The sequence below is a fragment of the Pseudopipra pipra genome, chromosome 6 (assembly GCF_036250125.1).
Source record: "Pseudopipra pipra isolate bDixPip1 chromosome 6, bDixPip1.hap1, whole genome shotgun sequence".
Classification (NCBI taxonomy): Eukaryota; Metazoa; Chordata; class Aves; order Passeriformes; family Pipridae; genus Pseudopipra; species Pseudopipra pipra.
Window position 1 is genome coordinate 2436210 of NC_087554.1, and position 19951 is coordinate 2456160.

At 38.0% G+C, this 19951-nt stretch overlaps 1 protein-coding gene across 1 annotated transcript; it reads left to right on the forward strand.

Moving 5' to 3' along the window:
* The first annotated feature begins 1291 nt into the window (after positions 1–1291).
* On the forward strand, positions 1292–4888 carry FSHB (follicle stimulating hormone subunit beta). Its single transcript, XM_064656983.1, has 3 exons — positions 1292–1372; positions 1799–1958; positions 2511–4888. Exons 2-3 carry the CDS (start codon positions 1800–1802, stop codon positions 2745–2747), a joined length of 396 nt encoding a protein of 131 aa, XP_064513053.1. The 5' UTR covers positions 1292–1372; position 1799; the 3' UTR covers positions 2748–4888.
* Positions 4889–19951: the final 15063 nt, after the last annotated feature.

A 19951-nucleotide genomic window follows, 5' to 3' on the forward strand; every position in this document is an offset into this window, starting at 1 on the left:
TTTGGTGTGATATGAAATTCATTAACAAACGAAGGCATTGCAGACTTCATGGAAGCTGGAACAGATGGCCAGTCTGCAGGACCACAGGAAGGTATGACACACTTAAAGGGCTCATTTGTAAAAGCCACTTAGAAAAGTATCCCATCTGCTGGAAACTAATAGGCCAGTGAGAATTTCTTTTCAAGATAAAATGCTTTTAGCTATATGTCCTTGTCTAGTTTTCTTCTGTGGATGGATTTCTGTGAAAGTCAGACTGACCATACTAGAACAGTCAAAACAAAGCAAGACCGGCTGTTCTGGGCAGGTGATAGTAAATACAGTGCTGCTGTGAGTCATTTTCCCCAGAAGTGATACGTGAAACTCAACCAAGTTCTTTCTCTGTCATTATTCTGGTGAAGAGGCACACATCACTGACCTGTGAGTGCAGAAAAGGGCAGTAAGCAGGGGTACACTATCCACAGAATCTTTTATTATCATGGGAAACTAGGGAATACAGTCAAATTGAGTTTTCATGGCTGTCAGTTAAAAATATTAGCATTTTCCCTGTAACATGATAATATTTGATCTGAGATCACTGACATAAAAACACAGATCTGGAGCCTCATTATGACATACTTGTCCCTTTCCACCATACAGACATCCCTTGCATAAGTTAAAAAAAATATGAGCATGCAGCAGACAGGAACCAGGACATACTGCACATACTGGGATAGAAAAACCACAGTGCTTTTAGGAACAGCAAGGAAAATTGTAATTCTTCATGGCTTAACAAAATTCATAGTACTAGCTTTCTTGGCCCACAGATCAATAAAGAAAGTACGTATGCAGCTCAGTGGGTAAGACCTAACTCAGAGAAAAGCAATTAAGATTGATACTCTGAAAACCCCAAGAACATGTTCATTAGGCAAGAAACACTATAACAACATCTCCAACTATGAAGGGTCTTACACCACCAGAGGACCAGCTTTGCACCCCAAACCCCAGTTTGAGGGCTGACACAGAACACAGTTAAAATACTTGAACTTTTCCAAAAGCAGGCTTCTCAACCTTTTTTTCAAACTGGGGAATGGCTCAGCCATTTCTAAATGCCACTGAATCAAATCCAGTGAAACTTCTAGAGAGACACTGTGACAGTAACCTTCACCACCACTTCCTGAGTGTGTTTGGCTTTTCTTTTTTCCCCTTAACAAGGCTTAATCTCACTGTCTGGCTGAACACTAATCCGCTTTCACCAGGTCCCAAACTAATGCCTGCTGCATTAATACACTGCAAATCCTCGAGGTATAAATTACACACAATTCAGTATAAAAGGGAAGCATAGGGCTTTCTTCTCACTGCAGCTATTACTACCAGGAAGGCAAGTAGAATACAGGTAAGTTTTCATCAGATCCTGATCTAGAAATCTTTTTTTCAAATTACAAACACTTTATGTAATTAATTGCTACTGAAAATACATTATCCTTTGCGCTTTCTCTCCTTTGCTTCTTTTTCTTTCTCCTAAAGACAGGGCACATTCTCTGTACACAAACTTAGATAAAAATATTTCATTGAAACCGGTATGGTATTCTGCTATTATTAATCTGCAAAGATTGCTGACATTCCATTTCGGTTCTTAGGGAAATCAAACTCTTTTAACAATAAACATAAGGACAGACCTATGTAATGTCTCTGTTTTCATTGATGTTTCCAAAAGCTAGCTGTTATAGAACTACTACTACCCTGTTTCAATAAACATTTCCTGTTGAAAAAACTATACGTGTGTCTCTGGTACACATATATTTTTTTGCTTTATACACAGGATGAAGACAGTTAATTGTTACGTGCTGTTACTTTGCTGGAAAGCAATTTGTTGCAATAGCTGCCAGCTCACCAATATTACCATAGCAGTGGAAAGAGAAGAATGTGAATTCTGCATTACAGTGAACGCCACGTGGTGCTCCGGATACTGCTTCACAAGGGTGAGGCTCCTAATTTTAATTTCAGGCACCAGAATTAAATATTCCAAGTGATGTATGAACAACCCATTTCTCCAGTCCATAGCGAACACATTGGCAGGATGAGCCTTGTGAAAGAACAGCTTGAGTAACAGGAAAGTAGATACACAGTCAATCTGAAGAAGGGGGGGGGGGGTGAAAAGACATGAGTAAAACTCAGTTCTTTAACTGGCTGCTCACATTATGTTTATATTGTATAATTAGAGTTAAAAGTATGGCAGTGGGGATCTCTGCCTTGTGTTCAATTTGTGGTTGCAAGCAGACGCTATGTAGACTCCTACTTTTTCAAATAATTTGAAGAAGAGCCAAGCAATTGACCTGAAAGATTGTCTGGAGATGGCATGACACAGATTTGCCACATCAGTCCTGAAAGGCAAAAATTTAAGGATCTAAGCGAAATTAGGAGAGTCAGATCCAAATGCTTTTGACCTCTGTGGGGTTTTCCTATTTTATACAAATTTGGAATTCTACCCCATAGCAAATTTCAAAACGGTTATTTCCTTCTTGTAATTTCAGGATCCAGTGTACAAATATCCACCAGTATCATCCGTTCAGCAAACGTGCACCTTCAAGGAGGTTGTGTACGAAACAGTGAAGATCCCTGGCTGTGGTGACCATCCTGAATCTTTCTATTCATACCCAGTAGCTACAGAATGTCACTGTGAGACCTGTGACACTGACACCACCGACTGCACCGTGAGGGGACTGGGGCCATCCTACTGCTCCTTCAGTCAGAGTGGAAGTAACCAGTGAAGGGTGCTTGAGGTGGCAGTTTGGCCTTAAATGTTCCCTTCTAAATAAAGGTACTGATCAGGCTTAAGTGGAAGATAAAAAGTGAGGCTATTTAGAATGCCAAGATTTAAACAAAGATTTTTAAGGCCAAAATGGAGAGCTACTACCTAAACTCTTCCTGAGGCCTTCCCTACTTATCCCATCAGTTGCATTTTCATACATCTATAGAATGCTCCTTCTGATTTCTTCTGCCCTTGCCTCCTCTTCATCACAACTTCTTTATTTATATTCCTGTATTGTCACTGCTTGGTTCACTTAGATTATTCTGTGCTATTCTATGCTTTCAAAAAGTTCCCAAGTTTCAAGTCTTTATTACTCCCTGCTTTCCATCTCTCCTCAGAATGTACTTTAAAAAGCTTTGCTGCTCTGGTTTTATTACAACCAATGTCTGTGCCTTTACTTTCTATTAGTTGGTTTGTAAACTTCTCTCAGCTGAGATCCTGACTGGTTTATTTTGCAAAATAGTTCATATAGTTATTATGCTATATAAATAATAACAGCATGTTTATTTAAGAGCCAAAATCTATGTTCAAATGTTGAATATCACTTGAATTCTTGTACTTTCTCAGTAAGGCTTGTTAGCTCAGCCTCAGTGCCACAATAGTACAAGTAAGAGGCACTGTAGTTCATACCTGGCTAACTTGAAAAAATAATCATCAGCTCTCTATTTTCACCTGAGTACAGAAGGTAATAATGAGAATTCTTTAGCATTATTTAACACAGCAGTCTCACAAATTATTTCGGGGTGAATCTAGAGGCACCTGACCCCAGTAGTGCAAACATGGTGTGATGACGTGCCTTGAAAGCAGTTCCTTCTGGCAGTAGTCCCTTCTGAGAATGGAATTCAGAGAGCTCTGCAGCAATTTTGCCAAGGCCAATATGAAGTTGGGGTGGTCTGGAAGCAAGCTGGAAGATTGACTGAATCGGAGCAGAAAATTACCTCACATTATTGAGAATCTTGTCTGAAGCCTACGGAATGAAATCCCATCAGGAAAATGAAAATACACTCTTCTTCATCAGAAAGAATCGACTACACAGACACAGAATGGGAAGTGACTGGTTCAGCAGCAGTTTGGCACCGAAGGCTTGGAGGTTGTACAAGAGAAGCAAGAGTCAACAGCATCACAGTGCTGCAGAAAAGTGGGAATGTAAGGAGTAGAGCCTTCAGGACACAACCTACCTCCACCACTCAGTTCAACGGGACACGCTGAACTCACCTCGGCTGAGTGGTTATTTCCAGCTTTGAACAGAGAACTTCAGCGCATTGAAAGACTGGAGAAAACCCACAGAGGAGTAATAAGAAGGGAGAGAAGCCTAAAAAACACCTTAGGAGGGAAAGATTTAAATAAATGAGGTTGGTTTGGTTATGGGAGGTAACACTCGGGGGAGGGGGAATATTAGTGGAACTTTTTACATGCTTGAAGACTGTTACACAGAACAGGAACAGTCAGTTCTCCATGTTCAAAGAGAACAGAACAACCAGGGAAAGATTCAGAGTAGTCACTGGCAAATCTGAAAGGTACAGACAACTAGACATTGAAATAAACTGTCAGGGGGTTGGAGAAGGAGGGGAGGAAGGAAGGAAGGGTGTGGGGTCTGTGGAGTAGTGACCACTACAGGCCATCAAGAACACATTGAACCTGTTAGGAATTGAGGCAAGGGAATGAGGCAGGAATCTGGCATGTCTGCTTTTAAGACCCTTGCAGACATGCTTATTTAAAGGGAATCTGTGTGTTACTCTGAATCTCTCTTACAACAGATATTTTAACTTATTTCATTTTTAGCTTTTTTACTAAAAGATATTAATTCTTTTGATTGTATTTATAAGATTTGTATGCATTTTCTTTAGTCTAGTGAAGCTTTTAAAGTGGTAAAGTAATAAGTAAATCAAATTGGGTCTCAGTTTAAACATGAGTTGACTTGTGTTAAAACTAAGCATATTATTCATATCAGCAATTATTCCACTCTAAATGAGAGCATTTTGAATTAAAATTGCAAAACAGAATAGCTTGTACTAAAAAAGTATGGAAAAATGTTTTCAGCATAGATCTGTATTGTCTGTTGTGTATTTTGGAATAATAAAAATAATTGTATTGCACTTCCATTATGTGTCTTAATAAGCCAATTAAAAGACTCAAGAGTCCACCTCCTGACTTTACTATGCTTTAAATCACGTTTTCTTCCCCTCCTCTTACTTTTTTTTTGTGCAACACCCACCTGAGCCATATTTACATTATATGGCCAAATCAAAACAAATAAGACCAGTATATTTTAGCCTGATCCAATAACGTGATGATGAAATATTACACAGCTGTAACACAAGAGAACTGTGGATAAGAATAAAGATTATTATAATATATATAATATATATATAATATAATATATTATATTAACATTTTATTTAAACTCTAGGGATTAGAACCTGTCCAGATCTGTGTCCACATATGTCACAAATTAGCTTTCATGTGAAAACAAAAATCATACAGCTCTCATTTTATCCATCAGAAAAATGCAGCACTCATTTTCATTTTGCAAACAAATCAATTCAGAACCTCGAATCTAAAACTATAACTAATGCAGTCAAAAGTCTATTGAGGTTAATATCAGAATGCTGACCAAAAAAATCCTAATCATGCATCACTACAAACTTCCAGAATCTCACTTTATATTTCCTACACGTACCAGGTACTGATGGTGAGGTAAATACCAAATCCTAGAGACTCCAAGATGCAAAGAAAAAGATGCCCTCTATTTAAGCACTCACCCTTGCCAAGCCAATTGCAGCCTTTGGGAATACCTCTCAACCTCTGTCCACTACCTAAACATCAGTTTACCTGAATCTCTTTCATAAAGCTGGGCTTTGAAAAAAATGAGTATATCATGCATCAGAAGATTTCTGTTGTTCAAAAGTCCAATAGGGAGCAGCAAACAAATTATTGAATTTAGCTTCTTTTTGTAATCATAAGTGATCAGACATGAAGCTCAGGAAACATCTCAGTCCCACATGAAGCCTTGCTGTTAACATCAGCTTTCGATACATGCCTCCCTTTATATAAAGTTAGACTTGGTATTCTACTCTGAAGTAAAATCCGCTCCAAATCATGTCAAAAATTACTTATTGTTCTACAGACTGATGGCAAATATTTCACTCTTGGTACTTTCAGTGACAGCAATTCAGAAATTTTTAGAGGAGGCTGCCCTGAGTTGAAGGTATCATAGTCTACGTTTGATAGCTTCTAAGAGAGACTTTATCTTTTTAAAGTTCAATTTCCATGCAATGCCCAATAATTTAATTAAACTTACTTTTACATCAGCGTTTCTGCAAAGTTCTAGTGGAGGTACATGCAAATCATGAATATCAGTGTAGACTGAGTTCCAAATCTGCTTATTATTTAAGAAAAATATTTAAGAAGTAATTTGTATGCTTTCTGTCTAGGTCTGTCGCAATGAGTAAACGGGAATTCTGTCAAAAGGTGAAAGTCTCAGTATGACATGCTATTCTAAATATTAAATTGGTGGATAAGATTTTAGAAACATTCCTAATACAGTCAGAAATAGATTTTCAAGAATATCTACCACAGGCCTAACACTTTCCATGGAAATCAATAGGTAAAATGCTTTTCAACTTTAACAGAATTATCTGCCAACAGTGGACTTTTCAAAAACTGCATATTAATTCTATTTTTGATGTTAGGTTCTGCAAAAAGACCTTACAATATGCCAGACTTAGACACCAGCCTACAGAAACTAACTTCAGAGGTTGTAAAAAGTAAACCAAACCGAACTATTTATTTACTCCCATTTAAGTAAAACTCTCTTTTTTCTTGCACAAGCCTGAAAGCAACAAACCTGGAAAACTGTAATTTATGATCCCCTGGTGAAGGCATACAGCACAGGGGCAATACATAGTGTTGAACTGTCCCTTACAGACCCTTGAGAGGGACATTTGATGCAGGATTCACTTTGTTGTAAATAATTAAATCTTTCAAATCCCAGATGTATAGATAAACTACACAGAGATTATTCTTCTTTGCTGCCACATCTGTGGGCAAATTAATACTCTCTATCATTTGTTATGCAGACAGTTTGACCTTGATCTTCTGAGTGTCTGTGCCAGTTGTACTTGAAGCTCTCCAGACATCAAGATGGGAACACGACGTGCAGCAGCAGTATTCATAGTCCTACTAATTGAAATGACCATTTAATCCCACTGCATTTTCAGGTGGAAAGCACACCCTGATTTTACAGACAGACAAAGAAACAGACATTCCTCACCTTGAAGCCATTAAAAAAGCATCAACATATTAGCATCAGCCCGATGTTGTCAAAGCTCAGCTATTATTCCCAGCCCAAGTAAATAATTTCTCCTGGCTTAAAGCAGGTTTACACTTCCTTTTGAATTTTGCAGCATAACTGGGTTCACGGTATTTTTTACCATAAACAAGAATTATATATGTCCTCTCCCTATATTAACCCAACTGGTGTATAAGAACTTACTAGTCACTCACAAATCCTCAGACAAATCTAGCCTGAAACGGAGTTAATTACAAATGGTGGAAAACAGGAATTTCATCAGCCTGGCTTGCACGTATCAACTTGAGACTGCCCTTAATTTGGGCTATTTGAATGGGAAGGGGAAAGACAGTTGAGCGTGGTGTTTTATATGCCACACTCCTTTCACCCTCTCAACTCAGCAAGAGTGTTTTGCTTTACTGCTATGCCTTATTTCGCCACACGCTTTATTTTCGTTTAAAAAAATACAACTATCGCCTTAGTCAAAACTACCAAAAAAAAAAAATGTAAAAAAAAAAAAAAAAAGAGCTAAGCAGCTAATCCGAAAAATTCATTTGGAGATGGCAGCCTTGAGATTAGTGGCTCCCCTCCGCTCAGCCAACGGGATCTATAAAATTTTTCTGTGTCTCTCATGTTTCTCTTCAATTTCTGTTATTAACATCAGCTATGAGAGCCTTGGTCTTTCAGCGTGACTTATACTGATAGATATTACAGCAGCTCACAAGGCTGCAGCCTCTGGGAAATAGAGAAAACGAGACAGGAGCAGGGTTAGAGAAAGGACATACTTTCAAGAAATCAAATGTCAGCATTTCATTATGTGTAGGCGGGGAAGAGAAAGAATTAACTAGCTGTGCTTCACAGTAATTAACCATTAGACCTCTTAATTCACTGAAAAAAATATGAGAAACGGTTCAGATATATTTCCTGTGTTGTATTATTCTGTGTGAAACAGAGATTATATAGAGATAATATATAGACATTATTCTGTGGGAAGAAGTAAGGTAAATTATGAATCTAATATGTTTGGCTTACATTCAGCTGTAGTTACATACATGAAATAATATATATTTTTCAGTCAGTGTATGAGTCTATCCCCTAAAATTCATCCTTCTTAAAATGACAACATTCAAGACATAAAAGGTAATCCAGAATTGTCCAATGGCTTGTAGACAAATCTTTAAACAACTAAAGGAATCCAGTTTTCCTCTTCTGTCATGTGTTTACATTTAAAGTTTCAATTCAAAAACTATCTTAGCTTTTATGATCTTCTTTTCTCATTATACAGTATTGGCAAGTATCTTGATGCTTTTGTGAATGCTGTGGAAATTCCCAGTCAAAATAATATGATAATGAAGAAAAATCTTCATTAGAAATTAAAAATTTAGAAAGAAAACTTTTGGTTCAGACACTGACGAAATTTATGTCACAGTGAGGCAAAGGGTTATGAGTCAGGTCTATGCTTTGGTAATACTTGCATTTCAAACAGGCATTTAGAATCATTACCAGCTAGGTAACACAAAATTAGGGTATGCACTTCAGTGAGCCCTGTGACTGAAAAATAATACAGACAGCTGGAAATTAATTCTGCTCCCACTTCCAAAGTGTACCAAAGACAGCTCTGCCAAGCAATGTATCAGTTCTTTCCTATATGATTTCTCCTTTTAGAGAAATACCTTAATCTTCATGAGAATTCTAAAAAAGAGCTAATGCTTTAGATGTGAGACTGATTTACACCGTCGGTGTGAACAGATGCAAACTTCACCACACAGGCTCTGCTTACACAGTCGAGCCTTAAGACAAGGAGATCCTGATTCACAGGTGTCTAGATGTGTTCATGGCTTATTATGTCTGTATCTCAAAACCACTATATACTGTGATGCTTAGTTCAGGGACAATGTAAAACCAAATCAGTTACTGTCTATGCACAACCTGCTTATTCAATATTGTCACTCAATATGTACAACACATGGGAGACTGCCATTTTACTAAGCATTTCTCCAAGCAGAGTGCAGAAACTACCTTGCCAAATTCCAATATCCAGCTGATAAATTCATTAGAGATAATGAAGCTGTAGCAGCCTCCACCCCAATACAAGCCCCAAACATCAGCTCTATGAACCAGCACTCTAATTAATGGAAAGTACGTTGTCTCAAATGGTCTTATATAAGTACATAAGACCTCTCATGAGGACCAGCCTAAGAATATTTATTTTCACCTATTTAACACTATAATATTTTATATATTTATTTTAAGATTAGGATAGCTAGTGGTATCAGAGCATTCTGATACAGCATCTGAAGAATATCCATCTTGTTTTGCTCGTACTGCAACCAATGCTGCTTTAATAATAAAACAAATTTTAAAAAATAGCACAAAAGCAAGCCTGGGAATAAACGACATAAAATCAGGATAACTAACTTCCAAATGTGAATTTCAGTGCTCCAGGGGTTAAATATTCAAGGGCTTATGATGCCCTTAAATAATCCAGTCTACCTCCTTTCAGTAGATGTCTGCTCTATTAAATATTCACAAACACTTTGAAGACTGGAATAGTGTCAGATCCCAAATTAGAAAATCTCCTTTTAATGTCACTCTTATGTTAATTTCTGCCACCTTATTTCAGGTTATTTGCCACATCTCGAGATAGGTAATATTGACAGCACAAAAAAGCATCTCATTCTTGATAACTCAGGATATCTCATGAGAGAAAAAAAGCAACCCTGCTTTTGATATACACAGCCCTATGGACTTCCAAATGGGAAAAGTGACCTGCCCAAGAGTATGGCAATTGATAAGGGAGACTTCAGGGTCTCCCAGACTCTCACTCAAGCAAATCAACATGAAAATAAAATTTGAAGCATTATAAAATTGATAATATTATTATACTGCACCAGTTTATTAAAAACGTGTCCTTGTACTTGATCTGAAAATAAAATAAAAGCTTATTGCCCATGACAGAAGGTAGAACAAGGGATGAGTGTCAAGTTGTAACTCTACTAATAGATGGAAAGAGCCTAATGTAGACCTGCCAGGGTTTGAAAACAGGGAACTGAACTGGGAAATCCCTTTGGTTTCAGCATGACATCGCTATATACCCTCATTGTGTGATATGGTTCCAAAAACATTATGCAAACAGCTGTGCAAAAAGCACTGAAATCAGACCTTTCACAGCGAGAAAATCTGTGTCGTAATGGGATTCCCCTGCTTGAAACACATTACACCCTTTCAGTGAACATGTCTGTGCAACACAAAGTGTTTCCTGCTTGCTTCTGCTGAATCCTCATGTGAAATTCATGCAATTTAGTTCTTCTTCGACCTGTAAATTATTTCCAAGTAGATGTTGACGACTTGTGTTTGCGATGGTTAATGCAACCCCACAACACTAAAAAGCAAGATTCCTTAGTCACATTTCTTCCTCATATCAATGAGAGGACACAGTAAGGGATCTATTTTCCCATTACATTCCAACTGTTCTGTGAGTAGTGATAAGGCAGTAAACATTGCTGGTCTGTTTGTGACTAGGATTTATTACCATGAACATGAATGTCCTGCTGAACATTTGAAAATCTAACTTTATGTCAGTGAAAACAGAGAAACTAAAAGCACTGAAGACTGGAGATCTCTGGAGATCTCTTTAACTGGAGTTAAAAAAGTCAAGTAGCATCACTGTAGGAAAGAGCAAAAGATCCTCAACCATTGCAAAAGAATGTAGCAAGAAACCAATCACAAAATCAAGAATGTTACTAGCAGGAATTAACCCCATAATACTCACTCTAGTCAAGCATTCCCTCCATGGCATTCTGGTTTGCCATGTTTCCTTCTACAGGGAAAGCCTAAGATGCCTTGAAAGAGTGTTCCAGGAGCAGATATTTCAAACTGGTCTTAAATTTCATATCTTATAGATATGGAGAGCAATGTACAGTACAAGCTTCTTCCCAAAAGAAAACCACAGGTAAAGGAAACATAAACTTGCTGAATTAAACAAAAATGGATCATGTCCTCACACAGACTTTTCATTACTTATCAACTGTTATGCAGTTTAATGACTGGTTCTGGTGACAATTACTGCATCTCTGACTCAGCAGGTATGGACATTGTTAAAGCAGAAATACAACATTCTGGATCAACAGCCCAAGAGAGACAAGGGCACTAAACACAGAGATGTGTACAGTCCCTCTCGTTAGGCCAACTGGCAATCCCACCTAGGTCTCAGGAAGTTTGAACCCCACAACACTGTATAAATTTTCCCTACTGTTTAGCAAAACTCCAAGAAAATAACAGTCTTCTTTGGCATCCATGTAATGTATCAAGGATTGTCAGCCAGAAGAATCTCACTGCCCTTTCACTTCCTTAATTGATGCTCAGGATTTTGAGTTGTGTTACTCTTTTTAAGACTTTTAGTAAAAAACAAAACAAAACAAAAAAAAACCAAACCACACAACAACAACAAACAAACAAAAAATTCCCACAAAACCCCAACAAACAAACAAACGAGAAACCCACTCACCTTATTTGGATATTTTACATTTCTATTCAATTTTAATAAAACAGCTGCTTTCCTCTTCCTTTCCTTATCACATTTCCTGGTGACTAACTAGCAGAAAGAGGTATTCATTCACAATTTTGATCATGACATTGCTAACAATTCCCATCTACTTCACATTAAGTCCTTTGAAGAGCAATTCTAGTCAATTCTAGATGGACACATGCTCACTTTTGAGAACACATAATGCCACACATAAGCTTGAAAGTCAAGTTTTCAGTAATTGATAAATGGCAGTGAGTTTAGGTACCAAGAAGCATCATCAGTCATCTTCTGCTTAAGATGCTCAGTGGATGTTTTCAATGCTGCCTTTGAATTAACTACACAACAGTGTGTCTTTCCAAAAGCCCTGAGCTGAAGGACATATAGCAAAAGTGCACCACGTAGCTATGAAATGCTCATATTCTGCAGTGAAGAAAAATCTTCTGAACAACTTAGAACTCTGGTTCTCTTTGGAAAAAACTGTGTTATATGAGTAAGTCCGTCCAGCTAAGAAAAAGGCGCAATAAAATCCATAAAGACATTAGCACTGGTATTTTTAAATGTTTCTTTAGCTGGCTTTCCACCTCTGCTGAGCACAACACTGAGTCTATTTTACTACTGTTTGATCAAAAATCACACAGAAAAAAAATTAAATTGATATTGTAACAGGAAAAAATGAACATATGAGTAATGAAACTCACAAGGTTTCATTTCAATGTAGAACAAAAGATAATTTCCCCTTCACCACTTCAACTTGGCCAGCTTTTGGTATTTATTGAGCTCAATGTTTTGATTTCCAGTAATGTTTTTCTTTGCCTGGATGAGAATGACCTTTATGTGGCACCTGCACTAAAGTAAAATTCATTGGGAAACCAAGGCCAGACAGATTTTCCTGGTGAACACTTGAGTTTCCAAAACAAATCACATCGTAATTCATTGTGAGCAATACTTTCAGGAACACAGCCCTAGTTATCTAAATTAAAATCTCCACAAGTCAGGTTTCCTAAATCTAATTTACTCTTTATTATACTAATGTGTCCTCAGGTAGCTCACCAGAATAAGCTACGAGTCTGTGTAAGAGCTGCTTGAAGTTCAGCTTTGAAATTTCACCTAGCTTGTAAAACTTCCTGTGCTTGAACAATCCTTCCTAAATGCATCATTTTTTTTATAAGACAAATTTTAAATCACAAACCAGCCTTTCAGCATAAGGACACATTCTCATTAGCATAAAGAGTGGCAATGGGTTCATCCAAACCAAAGGTCTTATGCCTAGGTTTCTGGTGGTGCATCCCTCCACTCTCCCCTTTCTTCAGGCTGCTCAGCAATCTCAGGAATATTTGTTAAGGCCTTAGCCTTAATTAATGGCCTCCAGGTAATTAAGCTCCCCTTGAGCTTTTCAGAAACACTGTCTGTTCTCAGGAGTTTCTGTTGCCTAAGGAACATCTGTTGTCTAACAGAACAAGGCTTTGAAGCCTTGAACATTATTTGCCTGAATCACAGCCAGAGTGAAACAATGTTGTTGTAACTGGACTTCTGAGGAAAACTGCAGCAATTACCACCTTGGATTATGGCCAGGATGGGGATTGACAGATGACTAAAGCCAAACATCTTGCAACTCATAAGCAGTGGTCCTAAGTGAGGCTCTTTGAGCGTTCCTGGACCACAGCAGGCTGTGCCAGCATCTCCCTCTGAACGGGACATCTCTTGGAGTTCACCAGCCCTCAAGTATGGGATACTCATAGGACCATCAATGAAAGCTGACATGGCCTTTGCTGACACCCCAAACTCCTTGAGGCTGAACCCTCTGACCATTGAGAACTGCAAAGGCAACCAGCATACTTCACTGAACTCGAGGGCAGTTTAACAGGCACACCTTTGCACAGAGCTCTTTGTGTCTGTGTGTGTGCAGAGCAAGTGTAGAATAATGTTGCCTTCTCAGATCCCCAGTTAAGTTACTGCTGTGTTTATACAAATCCTGCTGAATCATTTTGTAAATGTTAAATTAGTCAACGATTAAGTGCTGCTAAATCCTTTAAGCATAAACTGTTGACCAAGCAGGGGTTAAGTTTGGATTCAGCTCCATCAGATTAGAAAGCAACAGGTCCACTGTGAACCCTGTAACTCAACGGATGGGTCTCCCTTGCCCTTTTGCATCCTTACCCCTTTTGTGCCCCCAGTCTGCGTGTAAATCATTCTAAATTTATCCCAAGCTGATTTATTTTCATGCACTTCATCTATGCAGTAAGTAATGAAGTGAGCCTTGCACCAAATTTTAAGTCTCACTTCTGCAAACTTACATTAAATCTGCTCTTGCTAATAGCTTTGAGAGTGATTCTTTAAGTGACCTAGACTACTCATTTGCACCAAGGTTCAAAACTCACTTATGGGTGGCTTCCCATTATCTTTTTAAGTATCCTAAAACCTGTCCAACTGCAGCGTAATTTAAGGACACCTCTGGGCCATGTCCCTTCCAGGAAGTTGAGAAGAGATGAAACAGAGCCAGCTACTCTCTAAGTAGGGATGGCAAGATTCTCCTTTAATATGATAATACAAAAGTACTCTTTGACTTTAAAATGTACCCCAGCAGTAAGGAGTTAGTTTCCTTTTATTTCAGTGGGTAGGGATCTTACCTTAGCAATCTTCCCCTGATCTTTTTTAACCCATCAAGGACACAGAAAGACTGAAAGTTCATGTGATTCTGGAGTGGAGGGAGTTTTCCTTTTAATTCCCATAGAACTTTTCTAGGAGTATTATTACTTTACAGCACTCAGAAAATAATCTTATAAAAGTGTCTGGAATACACAAAAAACTAAGATATTAATAAAGTGATATAATCACTTGCTCAGCTCACAGAAGCTTGCTAACAAGCAAGCTAGACTGATTTATCTGGTGATTTTATACCCCAGGTTGTTTCAATATATTTCCAAAGGCAGTGGTAAAGACTCAATATTTGAAATCCTATCAGTCTTAGCAGTTGTGATGGGCCACATAAATCAAGTAGCATCATTCTTTTTCAGCTGAAGAATGTCAACTCTTACAAAGAATCTTTGGTGTACCACCAAGTACAGCTATAAATTTGAAGTTTCCCAGGTATGATAATTCCCACATATAAACCAGAAATTCAGCCTCCTTGAACTGCCACATGTAACATTGAATTACTTAAATGTATTTTAAAAGATGCCAAATCTAGCTGAGCATAGCTGAAGCACATACAGAAAAAAAGCAAACCAAACCAAACCAAAACCCCAAATCAAATAAACACAGAGAACTGTGGCAGGGTAGAATACACTGAACAACAGAGATACCAGGCACACCATACCACCTCTGCTAAGAGGGCATTTCATACTCATAGAAGCAACATTTACCTGTTTACCTACTTTCACTCAAGTGAAGGATACAGCTGTGGTTTGCTAAGAAAACAACAGAAAGCCAATGAAGAATTAAGCATTACTGTTTGAGCTGTACTACAACTACTACTTCTCCAAACTTCTATGTCTCATTGTACAAGTTTTACCTGCAGAACATCCAAAGAACATATCATACCCCATGTGATACTGTTCTACAGTGACACATTTGACAAAAGGAAAATGTAAAGATAGAGAATATTTATTTGTCAGTGACTATGTTAACATCAAATAGTAAAATACATGGAAAAGTAAAAATTTTTTGCACTTTCTATAGATAATAGATTTATGAAGATTGCTGCTGCAGAAATCATCGGCCTTGCTTGCAAATCCAACTATATCATTGCTCTTTGCAACCTTCAGCTGACCATCCCTTCTCTATGACAATAACCATAAGGCATTGCCATCGCTTTCAAGGCTCATTATGACTGATCCCTCCTACCCATCACCTCTCATCAAGTATTTAAAGGCCTCCAATCAAGCTATAGTGACAGATCCCATCATCTTCCTGTTAATTTTTTAGACAAGCATCCCTATATTTCCTGTCAAGTTAAGAGCTGACACATCCAGAAAGGCACTTTCTAGCTCTCCTTCGTATCTTCCCTTAAAATTTTCCTTTGCTATAATACCAAGAAGAAGTATTGTGTTGTATGAAAAGAGATACTTAACCTGTTGATCAAGAATATCAAACTGTCTCCCTCACAACCTGCCTGCTAACCTTTGTGTTTTTCTGAACCCATGAATTATTTACCCCTCTTGATAAAGCTTTAGAGCTCTGCGGTGTATTCTGTTTATTATGACAGGATAAATGTGCAGATCTCCCTCTGAGGAAAATGGAAAGCACCCTCCAAACCCACAGAATATGTTACTCATTTTAATCTAGATTAATATAACATAGCTCCACAAGATGGCATTACACTACACTCAGCTGGGGAATAGGAAGCACTGGCACACATTCCCTCTCTTGCCTGCTTCTGTCTGGGAGGATTCAGTGCTCACTGAATCATCCCTAAAAAACCAGCATGCAGAAAACTGACATCCCTGTCTCTGTTCTTGAAAGTCACATGAGAAAACACACACAGGCAATGAAAATGCGGAGCATTAAAAATTGGAATTTTTCCTTTCAGAAAATATGGATTACTCACTTCATAGATGATATTTTATAGAGAAACAAACTACATGTGAGCAATCTCCAGGCTCACTGTCAGTGCAGAACCAGTTCAGTTACATCCTGACCACTGCTGCTCATTCAGTTCCCACCAAATACAATTCTCCAGCTGAAGCAAATGTTTTTCATGCAAGTTCACTGGCCCATAAAAGCTGTGGGGTGTCGCTTAAATACAGTGAAAATTAGCATAGCACCAATATGGGGACCCAGCCTCTCTGTGCAATTAACAAATATATGTGGTTAGCTAAAGAAAAATCTGCAGTGCAGCTGATGCATAGTAGCTCTGCAGTAAAACCATGGCATTATGAAAATTCAGGGCCTATTGCAGATAAGCCAGGATCACACCAAGATTAAGACAGTATCTTCTCAGGGGCTTTGGCAGGAAAGCACTCTAGAAGGATGCATGCAGAAGCAGAGTCAAAATCCTACAGTAGGAGGAAGATTGATGAACTGCAACATCTCAGAGGCTGAGCAAGATTATCTAGGCAGCCAGAACCATTCCAGGCCTCTAAGTCCACATGCACTATTTCCAGATAAAATAGATTTGTATCAAACCTGTCACTTGTTTAGTCATTGTCCTCTTCGATGGCACATAGAGTCATGGAATCAGCAGTAAACTCCCAGTGCCAGGAAGTCTCTTATCTCCCAATTTAAAAAAAGCACTAAAAAAAACCCTAACTAGTGTATTCTCCCTCTTTCCTGGAGATTAAGTGATGGGAGATCCTGTTAAAACAAATACCCATGACAGTTTCTGCTTTTTCAGTCTCACTGAAACACTGCAGGCCAGACCAAACTCAAAGCCACCTGCTGATTTCAACGGGCTCTGGAACAACACTTAGCCGAGGAAGACTTTTCAATTATCTCCTTAACAAGGCACTCAGTTGATTAACAGCCCTCCACCTGCTACTCTAATGGGAATGCTTTTATTTTTATGCTTCTCAGAGCATCAGATATGCTTGTACAATCATCTGCAAGCCAACTTTAAGGAAAATCTGTTCACTAGTTCATTTACGTTGTTCAGCTGTTACAGAAGATCCCAATAACTTCACTGTGGACAGATCCTCATTTTAGGATCAAGCTATCATTGTAGCAATTGAAATGCTGATCCTAACAGAATAGATGATCTTTTAGAGTGTGTCTCTTTCTGAGCATCAAAATTTACTGATGGTAAAAAAAAAACAAAAACAACAAACAAAAAAACCCACAAGAAAATAGTGTGAAAAAGCAATATCTCTGAAGACTTTCTGAACTGAACAGAGGTGAGGGAATCTTAATAGAGATCACAGAATTTCCATAAACTTCAAGATACAATATGATCTCACTCTTCAGAAGATATTTGCTGGATTATAAAACACTGAGAAGGATATTAAGGGGCAATTGGTTAGGAAGAAGTAAAAGCTTATGAAAAGGGCAAACAAAGGCTAAATACAACAGCACTATATTCCCCACTAGGTAGAGCAGAATTTTAATCTGATCCTCCTTTTTTTATGCCCCCATTCAACTCCACGATTTCTTTTTTCTTTTTACTACAAAAAGACTGTAGTAGTCTCTATTAATTTATTTCTATATCTGAAGTGCAACAATAGTCAGAACTGTCTGACGACACCAGATACTTTTTTTTTTTACAAATTTTAAACATGCTCAGTTTAAAATCTATCATCACCTCCCATAAAATTAAACATTCAGTTTCAAAACAGAAATCTGCTACATAACTGCTCATGCTTTGGTTTTGCAATGTGACACCAGAGGGAATTTTAGAGTATCGCTGAGAAGAACTGAATGGAAGAAGATTTGTCAAACATGCACAGCGAAGAGGTCATTGTTCTGTTTTGTCAGCTTCTAGCCAAGACTAAGCATGCTGCTCTGGGAGACCACAAAGTAACACCTCACAGTCATGGAACACCTGAATGTGACTGCTGACACACCTGTAATTTTTTCATTTAAGGACAAAGTCAGCCTACGAACAAGATATGACATCGAGTCAGTGCTTCCATCACTTTATCCCTGTAATGGGTCTTGTACAGTGCACTTCAAGAGCATTTGAGCTGCCTTCTCTTTTTTGTGAGTTTTAATGACATTTCTGAAGACCAGAAGAGAGGGGGATAAAGAAAAGCTTGGCATAATGAATCATAATTCAGTGTAAGTGAATACAGCTTTCCTCAAAGATTCCTGCACACAGAGAAATTATTCTTCTATACTAACTGCTGTCAAAAATTGCTTTTCACTGCAAGAAAGAGCCACAGCATTCTACTCAAGGGTAAACAGATCTCTGTAGGGAGACTTATCTAAAAGCATGGTATGCACGTTTTGAAACCATTTGAGATGAAGTTAGTACAATGAACAGTCAGAAAAATTTCTCTTCTGTTTGCATTACTGTGTTTTAGAAGCACATACCTTGTTCTTGAGTCTTCTCATCCTAACTTCTACATAGCTAAAATGTTAACTTTTGGGTAAACAGTGGATCCAGACTCTAGAAATGCAATTTCTTAGGTTATGATTGTGAAACATTTCAATATGAATAAGGTATTGTATCATTTTATTTCCAAATTCCATTAACTACTGTGAAAAGCTCAATAAGAGCCACAGCCTGAGCCTCTGTTTCCTCTGATACAATGACAGTGTGATTTATACCCAACCCCTTCCCCCAGTTCTGGGCATGCATTACTATTACATGTAAATTTAAACAATTTAAACTTTTTTGCTTCAGTATGTGAGCCAAACTGAAGTTGGTAAGTGTATTCTTAGAACAGCGGCTCTGAGTTATCTCCAAATTGTTTTTCACTTGCTACCTAGTGTTTTCCTGAGGCAGTTGTTTTAACAAAATAACAAGAGTACTGACAGAGTTTGATACAACCACTGGTCTTGTCTAATGTTTAGTCTTACATGTCCATATTCTGAGCTCTCCGTGTTCATAAAATTGAGCCAAAACACAGGAAAAAAAGAAGTACACAGTTGGTGTCCAGGAGAGTATTTGGTACCACCACCTTGACAAATAACTTCTGCTTTGTAAACTGAAGGGAAAGAAGTCATTGTACTGGATTTTCTCATACACAGTTCTTTAAGTTAAAACACATTACCTTCCTGCAGTTTTCCCTATTTTGAGAAACACATGTACCTTGACTGTCAGAAGGATCAAAGCCAGATTTCTTATACATGATAATTTTATCAAGTGAAATTAACTGGAGGGGAAAAAAATTGCGGTAACTTCAGAGCTCTGGACATTTTTGCTACAGCCATTTATTTTGTTTCTGCCTTTTTTGCTGTTTACATATCTCTTTCACTCCTTTCTTTCCCAGTCCTTAAGTCTTACTAACTTGCCTTCTCAGTTCATCTTTAATTTAGGTTCTCAATCAGTCTTCAATGTTCCTTCATTTATTCTGACCTAGTCCAGTCTACTCTCACATTTTGTGTTTTCCTCTGGTACGTTTCCCCTTCTGTTCATCTTACTAAGTTCTGGCATAAATTCCTTCTGCTTTAACATCTGCTTTAGCTTCTCAGAGCAAAACACTTTGCAAAGCTCAAAAGCTTTTCCCACAGGGTTACACTGTACAGGCATCATCCTGTTTGTGCTTCTGCTTAAAAAATTATAGTTCAGACATCATTTGGTGCTTGGGGAGACAAGAGTCTGAAGAGGACTGGATAGTTATACACTTTTTCCAAGCAAATGGCTATAACACAGCACAATACCTCTTTCCTGTTAGTCATGGTGCTATCTGGAGAGTAAAGACAAGTAAAAACAAGTAACACCCATCCCACTTGGCAGCATAAATAATCC

Excerpts from the sequence above, each read along its gene's own strand:
- FSHB (XM_064656983.1), top strand. The coding sequence starts at position 1,800 with ATGAAGACAGTTAATTGTTACGTGCTGTTACTTTGCTGGAAAGCAATT. Across the intron at positions 1,959-2,510 it reads CCGGATACTGCTTCACAAGG|GATCCAGTGTACAAATATCC; the intron begins GTGAGGCTCCTA and ends TTGTAATTTCAG.